Source organism: Montipora foliosa, chromosome 9 (genome assembly GCF_036669935.1).
Source record: "Montipora foliosa isolate CH-2021 chromosome 9, ASM3666993v2, whole genome shotgun sequence".
Classification (NCBI taxonomy): Eukaryota; Metazoa; Cnidaria; class Anthozoa; order Scleractinia; family Acroporidae; genus Montipora; species Montipora foliosa.
Window position 1 is genome coordinate 36,129,527 of NC_090877.1, and position 8,590 is coordinate 36,138,116.

At 39.9% G+C, this 8,590-nt stretch overlaps 1 protein-coding gene across 1 annotated transcript; it reads right to left on the minus strand.

Moving 5' to 3' along the window:
* Nucleotides 1-308: 308 nt before the first annotated feature.
* LOC137971983 (peroxidasin-like) lies at nt 309-7,529 on the minus strand. Its single transcript, XM_068818766.1, has 5 exons — nt 7,467-7,529; nt 6,700-6,809; nt 4,618-4,953; nt 1,144-1,428; nt 309-987 (listed from the first exon to the last, which is right to left on the minus strand). The coding sequence occupies exons 2-5, from the start codon at nt 6,803-6,805 to the stop codon at nt 395-397; spliced, it is 1,320 nt and encodes a 439-aa protein (XP_068674867.1). The 5' UTR covers nt 6,806-6,809; nt 7,467-7,529; the 3' UTR covers nt 309-394.
* Between the last annotated feature and the right edge of the window lie 1,061 nt (nt 7,530-8,590).

Below are 8,590 nucleotides of genomic sequence, written 5' to 3' on the forward strand. Positions count from 1 at the left end.
GCGTACGCGGTTTGAGATCTCAGGCTTCATCTTAATAAATGATGCAAGGCACAGGGCAGAAGTCCATAGGATCTCTACTGGTTCTTGTTTCTTTTCTTCTGGTTTTAGTCTGATAACGTGCAAATGACTCAGTGTTTCAATAGGTTGCACGCTGAAGCCGAGAAAGGATGAATGCATTACAAGAAAAAACAAAAACAAAAACAAAAACAAAAACTCCGAGACGCATTTTTCTCCCGAAAAGCGGAAAATTTCATTAGTGGTACTGCCGGTGCTTGGTTAACTCCCCTGTCCTGTGTGGGTCGTGATTAACCCATTTGCCCTGCCGTATGACCCAAATTTTGTCCAACGGATAAAAACAATATTACGCTAATAAAAAAAACTCTTAATTTAAAAGTTACTTGCCTGTAATGGACAGCACTGCTTCCTTTGAAGTGACAGTTACCATATGACCTCTTGTCTGACAAGCATATCTTCCACTATGATTCTCTTCAACCGAGTAAAGCGCAAGAGATGAAGTAGAACTGCTGTACCCTCGAAATAATGTGGCATTTTTATCAAGGATTGCTCTATCGTCTTTCAGCCAAGTTATCTCTGGGACCGGAGAGCCCTCTGCTGCGCAAATGAGCATAACGTGATCACCGAGAGAGGCTGTAATGTTTTGTGGATGACCGTAGAAATAAATAGCATTGCGACTTTTCTTATCAACAATATTCAACGTTCCTTCTTTGGAGTAAGCCTTTCCAAACGAATTTTTCGCAATACAGTTGTACTTGCAGCTAGACGTTTTCTTCCTTCCAGGCAAAACAAGGAGGAGTGTTGAGATGCTGCCAGCTTGAAAGACTGTGCCATTGGCTTTGGTAGAGTTGTTTCTCAACCAGCTAATCCCTGGTGTTGGATTCCCAGTGGCCTTGCATTGGAAGGAAACCACGGTAAAATTCCCTTCAATATACGCGGACGTGGTTTGTGGATGGAAAGTAATGGCTGGCTCTGCAGGTAAGAAAAGTGTTTGATAAGAATTGAATCACATGTCTCATTTTTCCTCTTCGTGTTTTGGCACGTTTCACTGAGGAAAAGCAGCATCATTGCGGGCAAAGAATAATTTAACTAAAGGCGTTTATAGGAAAACAAATTGAACGAACATACCTTGCGCAATATTTAACGTTGTGTCAGAGGATCTATTCCATCCAAAAGAATTTTTTGCCTCACACCAGTAATTTCCCTGGTCAGCGAACGAGACAGATTCGAAAACTAGCAAGGAGACACTTTTCACTCCTAAGGTTTTCTTCCTGGGCACCGGGACGCCATCTTTATACCACGTGATGTTAGGGGTAGGAACGCCTGATGCTCCACATGTGAAATTTTTCTTATTTTCTGCAGAGACATAGATTTCTCTGGGAGGATTGATTGTAAATCTTGGGGGCGATGGATCTAATGGGATTAAACATATTTGACGTCAGAGAAAAACAAATCTATCTGATCCCTCAATCGGGTGTAAGGGATTCAAGCTGGCTGAACACAAGACAAAGATGGTGAGTATGGCGAAAACGTTTTTTCTCAATCTCGCGATTGTCTTGGAAATGGCGTGTAAATACGCTTCCTAACGTTTTAAAGTGAAAATCTTTCAGAGGAACCCGGCAAAATGCTGCGCATACCCATTACCCAACTTCTAAGTTCAAACTGTTTTTAATTTCCGTTCATTACTTTATATTTCAACACGTTAAATAACTAAATGTTTGTAACAATTGTATTCTCCGTTGCCAACTTGCATGTCAACAATAGATAGATGCTTTTACTTGGGGAGGCCTAATTTACATAAGCTTAGTAGTTTCTTTTAGGCCTCCTCGCCACCAATGTAATTCAATAATTTTTCTTTCCATCTTCTCTTTTTTGATTGTTCATATTTGTATTTTAATTTCTTCTTTCTGTGGCAAAAAATAAATAAATAAATAAAAAAAATAAAAAAAATTACCTCGACAATTTGAGACCAACAGCAGTTGGCTGTTTTACCAAATTTCTCGCAGAACTTTTAGATTAAAATAGTTCCTACTACAAATGAGTCGTCTAGAGCAAAAACAAAATCAGAAATTTAACAAACAAAAATTGGAAAAACTGAAAAATGTGTATCAGCGAATTATGACAAATCCGTCTGTTGAAATTCTATGATAACATATGTTAAACGTGCTTTCTTTTATTCTAAGTAAGCAAATGCTGAAAATAAACTAATGAGTGATTATTGCATAAATGAGGAAAAAGCATCCCTTGGAGAAGGGAAGGCTCAGTGGTGAAAACCTCGCCTCCCACCGATGTGGCCCGGGTTCGATTCCCAGATCTCGTCATATGTCGGTTGAGTTTATTGGTTCTTTACTCTGCTCTGCTCTACTCTGTTGTAAGTTGTAAGTTTTATTCTTGATGCTTTACCATAATAACAGCCTGCAGAGGATATTGACTGCCACAAATAAAAACTTTCATGGTAGCGCGTATCAGTGACCAAATTTGAGCTTCCAGGCAAAAGACGGCATAAATATGGGAGAAATTGAACTATAAGTGCTCGAAAACTGTGTTCAGTCACCTTATTTAGAATTTCGGCCAAGGGCAGTGAAATAATAGGATTAGCAACTTTAAGTAAAGTAACAGGGCTGGAGTAAAGTCCATACGTTTTACTACTTGGCAAAATCAAATTTGGGACCCAACATCAGAAGGAATAATGGGACTAAAATTCCCAGGTTTTGCATTGCTCAACCCTACTGCGCATAATTTCTTGCGTCATTCGCGCGCGTATTAGCTCAAGCACATTGATAAAATGGTGGATTTTCAATGACGCCAAGCTTAATCTGTCAAGGAATGGATATTAGAGAGTTTTAGATTCTATGACGAGAACGGCTACGGCTACGATTACGAGTACGAGATTTTCTCAATTTTATAAAATTGTACGGAAGGAGCCATTACGAGTCAAACAGCCCAACTCAAGTTATATCTGTTTTGGAGTGTTAAGTACTCACAAAGGCATTCAAATCCATTTTCCAGGTTCGTGCGTGACTTAACCATAAAATGACACCAGGTTCTGCGTTATATCATGGCTTAAGTTTATAAAACCGAGCTAAATTTGTCCAACATTGGATATGCACTGCTATTGTCAAAGTGATATTGAAGGAAAGGAGAAATGTAGACTCGGAAAAATATCCGAGTCCCAGATGGGATTTGAACCCAAGACCCTCCGTGATCTAGTCGGATACTCTAACCACTGAGCTACTAGAGACTCTATGGTAAGCAAGGGTCCATTTGTGGGTCTCAACTGGAACCGCATCGCGCGGCTACACAGCCAAGTATTGACTAACACATTTGAAACTCACTAACAGCATCGCACTGTTTCATCGTTAACACACTCACTTTGGAGGTTGGTTGGCTGCATCTTGATATGTATTAATGTGACAGCGCGATGCTGTTAGCGAGTTTCAAATGTGCTAGTCAATACTTGGCTGTGTAGCCGCGCGATGCGGTTCCAGTCGAGACCCACAAATTGACCCTTGCTCACCATAGAGTCTCCAGTAGCTCAGTGGTTAGAGCATCCGACTAGATCACGGAGAGTCGTGGGTTCAAATCCCATCTGGGACTCGGATCTTTTTCCGAGTCTACATTTCTCCTTACATTCAATATCATTGTTGTTGTTTCATCGTTAACATACTCACTTTGGAGGTTGGTTGGCTGCATTTTGATATGCATTAATGTGACAGCGCGATGCTGTTAGTGAGTTTCAAATGTGCTAGTCAATACTTGGCTTTCTAGCCGCGCGATGCGGTTCCAGTCGAGACCCACAAATTGACCCTTGCTCACCATAGAGTCTCCAGTAGCTCAGTGGTTCGAGCAACCTCGAGCAACCGACTAGATCACGGAGAGTCGTGGGTTCAAATCCCATCTGGGACTCGGATCTTTTTCCGAGTCTACATTTCTCCTTACATTCAATATCATTGTTGTTGTTTCATCGTTAACACACTCTATTGTCAAGATGGCTTATAAAAATATATAAATAGCCGTATTTGTCAGAGTCGTACCATGGCAACGAGCACGGTGACCGCTGCCCTCTTTTTTTATTACGTTACAACATGTTGCAACAGTGTGCAAAGTTTTATCGGACATCTATGACAAGTTCTATTTCTAGGAAATCGCCTAAAGCAACTGCTCTGCTACGCTAAGTATTTAAGACTGAAACAAGGAAAGCAAAGACACCTTAAACACTAACCCATTCTCTTGCTTTGAGGAAATACGAAAGCCTTGTGAGAACCAGCTATAGCTGTAGTGGGAACAAGATAAATGAAATAGCGAAAAGCTAAACTTTTATCCATTAATCAAAGCCCAAAGTCCATTGAAACCATCCCCTTTAAGTGAGGAAGTTTGAAGTCTTTTTAAAGAGAAATGCGTTCTTCAAATATACCGATCGATAGTATCTGCTGCACTCATTCGAAGACTTCTTTCAAATTTGTCCTTTATTTTTTTTTTGTAGCAAACTAAGAGAGGTTTTACTTCACCAATTGCAAAGAAATCCACCTATACTTTTAAAAACGTCTAGCTGTCCTCTTGTTTCTGGGAAGGAAATTAAAAGCAAAAGAAAAGAAAACTAACCTTCAAAATGCAACAGGATTGTGGCCGATGTGCAATAGTCGTGTAAATTGGTGGCTGTACATTCGAAAACTCCAGAGTTCATCTTTGTGGCATTTCGAATTACAAAGGTACAGGTTTTTGTATCCTTGCGATCTTTACGGTTGCCCCCGCACCCGTCAATATAGCGTTTGTTAATATATAACTCAATCATGTAAGGTTGAGCATTGTCAGGATTTCCGAATAAGAAGTTCTTGGAGCGGTTGCTGCTGCAGGAGATTGTGACCCTCGAACCAACTGGCAAGATACTTTCACCCGGGTAGTTGACCGTTTTGATCACTGAAGAAGGATATAGGGGATCTGAAAGGTATAAATCAACATGGCAAGAAAGGATGGTAGTCTTAGAAAGGGAATTGAGTTGGCCAATTGTTAAATAAAATTAAACATTTACTGTACATCACATCGTGAAACAGTATATGCGCGGTAGTGAGACAACTGGGCATCCAACGATAAATCCCACTAGCTAAGGTTTAGCCGGTTTAAATCCTGAATGAAATCGTCTTAATTGTCATCATCGTTGTCCTTTCTATGATAATTAACAATTATTCACCGAAGTGGAGGTGACTAGTGGTGGATGTTTACCGAACCGCGTAGCGGCCGCAAATAATCAAAGATTACTGAGGTGCGTTCGATTCCTGTTTTGTCACCGGTGAGGCATTTAAAAGTTCAGCAACTTCTTCTTTTAGTATCTGTTCAGTAATGAAGGTATCAATCTATAAGCATTTTGACTTTTACCTTGTCGCTAAAATTTCTACTAAAATCACAATTACTTGTGTTATAATGCAATATCAGTTTCTTGCTAGATTGCCAAGGAGCACGACTCCCTAGATTGTACAGCAGGGGGTATTACCAGACGGTCATCCAAGTATTTATTCCAACCAACGGGATTTCGGTGGACAAATGGGAATCGGTGTTTTCCCTTGGGCAAGCCGTGCACTATCACATGAGATCGAGGCCACGTGAGTTAGCCAGCCAGTTTAAGATGGCGCCCAGACGCTGAAATCGTATGGCATCACAATCGATAACGTGGGACTGACACGATTAGAGCGCGTTCTCCTTCGTCGAACACAATGATTATAATCCAAACCGAGGTCGGTGTGGTGGTGAATGTATTCGCCTCCCAATAATGCTGCCTGAGCAAGGTTCAATTTTGCCATCTCCTTATAGAATCCAACATTTTCTCAGCCTGTGTAGTTAAAAAAGCAAGCGAAGCAGGAGGGGGCGAGGAGTAGTTCTTCTCTTCCCCCTCCCCCATCGCTTTGTTCTTTTGACTCCAGTTCAGGTTTTTGCGCGGCCAACACATTTCAAACGGCAACTATAATTCATCAGACCACCTGCTGCGCATTTCATGCTCAGATGACTAAATTTGATGTTTTTGAAGGGCCTAACTCTTTTCTTAGAGGACGAAATTTCGGATTTCTTGCGTTGTTATTGTTATGCAGTTAAACCAAGAGTCCATCAACAAAGGGTAGCATTTATCCAAATTGGCTTGGTCCCCATCAGCGTCAGAAAAGTGACTACTTTTAAACCAAGTTTTGCGGGAAAATGAACAATCATAGAGTATTTTCACTCACGGGATCAGTAACCTTGTTTTTCCACCGAAACAAAAGTTCGAAACTTTTGCGTGATAACAGAGCTTAATTCCAGGGGGATTAGTTGGGGACACCAACATGGCCGCCGTTCCATTGTTTAGGAACACCAACATGACCGCCGTGATGTCACGTGAAAACGCTCTATAGAGCAAATCGGCTTCAAACCCTATGGGACCATAACGTTTTGTTCCAGATATTTCTATATCATTTAAACGTGAATGATACATTATAATGCAAATAAAATACCCAAATATTCTTAAATCCGGGAGATTTGAACTGAGTTAGCCGATTTGGTCTATTGTAAATGTTGCCGCAAAACGTGGTTTAAAATAGACACCTTTTTTTTCTCTGATGGGGACAAACCTGATATCACATTCTTACTCTTGGGTAATGGACTCTTCGTTAACCAAATTTGGCGTCATAAATGCAAGTAATATGAAGAGTGGTAACTTACGATGACTCAGGTCTTTCATTTGTATGCAAGCATCTGCTGACAACACGAGAAATAAAAGAACAAAGCTAACACGTAGTGGTTGAAAATAAAAAGCGCATTCAGCCATATTCCTGAAAGATAAAGTTATGAAATATTTTCAGAAGTGGACATATATGAGCCAGAAAAGTTCACGCTTAACACTGAGAAAAGCAAACAAAGAAACAAGCAGATCTACGGAGACTGCGAAACGCACCGACAGGAGTAATCGGTCAGCTGCGATGTTACGAGTGTCCTGAAGTACTTGAAACGCTAACGACAACTGATGCTTAAATGAAAGTCATTTTGCTTGATTATGCAAATCAAATAAGCTGTTGCAATGCCAATTGATTCGTTTTAATTAGTAAAGAATGGATGCCAAGGACATTGTCATAAGTGAAGATCCCACGATAGATCACAGCAATTTGGCTACAATTTCTTTTTAGAATTGATTTGTCAATTCACTTTTTTCCTAAATTTCCTGATTCAGATTAAATATCAAATAGTATGTCACATTCTCCTTAAAGACTTTGCAAGTCTCTGAGGTTCAAATTAGAACTGGTAGCTTCTCTCAATTAAAATGCTTTCTTGAAGACAGTAAAAGAAGAGAAAAGGATGAATTTAGGGAGAAGCTATAAGGTAATAGAGCGTTGGAAAATTCTGCTGCGAAAGTCTGCTGGAAAATTCTGCTGCGAAAGTCTGCTTGTCAAAATGTCATTTTTGTATCCGTTGAAGGCGAAATCTGAAGTTACCTTGAAATGCTTCTTTCGTAAGGAGCTTTGCGGACACCCTCTGTGACAAATAATGACTGTACGAGTTCACAGAAACTAGAAGGTAAACTGTTTTATAGTTGCGTGTACTCAGCTATACATTCAATTTCAAACCTACAGGTATCTTTATTTTCTAATAAATTATTAATACCACTTTAACAAGAAATATTGGTGAAATACACCCTTCAGCATTCAAAGGAAACAAGCAATGAGTCTGAGGGTAAGATGTGATTCTTTTTGCCAGCGAATACAACAAATTTGCGAGCAAATTGCACTCTGTGCACGCACTTATTTCATTAAATTCAAACTCGAACGCTACGACTTCCTGTCAGGTGGTGTGTAAAACGCCAATGACCGTAAGTTTGCTTTTTACCGTGAAATTAAATCCAATGTTTGCTAACCAACTAACTTTCAAATTCTCTTTATCTAAACTTAAAAAAAAAAAAGCCTGATAAGAAAACCGGCTGGCCTTAAATGCAAAATTAAGACATGTAAAAGAAGATTTTGAATAGATTGAAAAGAGGGTTGATGTTCTTGCCCAATCATTCGGCGACAACTTGGGAAAGGAGGGGCTTTCTTGTGAAAAACGCATGGTACAATTAGTTTGACAAATAATCGATATCATGATCCTTTTTCTGTGCATATAATGAATTTTTTTTTTTTTTTCATCTGATTATATACATCAAGCACTCAATTAAAGTTTCGAGATATATATATCTATATATATTTTTTTGAATTAATAAGGCTGGAAATCCAACGATGTAGTCCCAAGCTAGTAGGATCCGAAGGATTCACAACGCTTTGCTAGAAATATTAAGTGATTTGAGTGTGCAAATAGCGACAGCGAACTACTAGCAGATCCATTGAATGAAAGACACCTTGCCGTGAGTGGAAATCGAACCTGCGTCCCCCTGGTTAATAGTCAGGTGTGCTAACCACTGCACCATCACGACAACCCTGCTGGAAACAGAGCAATCGGTGAGGAGATTGAGTAGCCACGGGGTTCGCGAGCGTTTAACATTCGGGAACAGGACGTACATCGGATCATCCGAGGATGATTCACAGGCTACCAGCTAATAACAAATTATATTTTTGAATTAACAAGG

What these genes read in the sequence shown, in the direction of transcription:
- LOC137971983 (XM_068818766.1), bottom strand. Translation starts at nt 6,805, where the DNA reads ATGGCTGAATGCGCTTTTTATTTTCAACCACTACGTGTTAGCTTTGTT. An exon ending in AATGAAAGACCTGAGTCATC is followed by an intron (nt 4,954 to 6,699) that starts GTAAGTTACCAC and finishes TATACCTTTCAG; the next exon opens with ATCCCCTATATCCTTCTTCA. An exon ending in AATCCTGTTGCATTTTGAAG is followed by an intron (nt 1,429 to 4,617) that starts GTTAGTTTTCTT and finishes TAATCCCATTAG; the next exon opens with ATCCATCGCCCCCAAGATTT.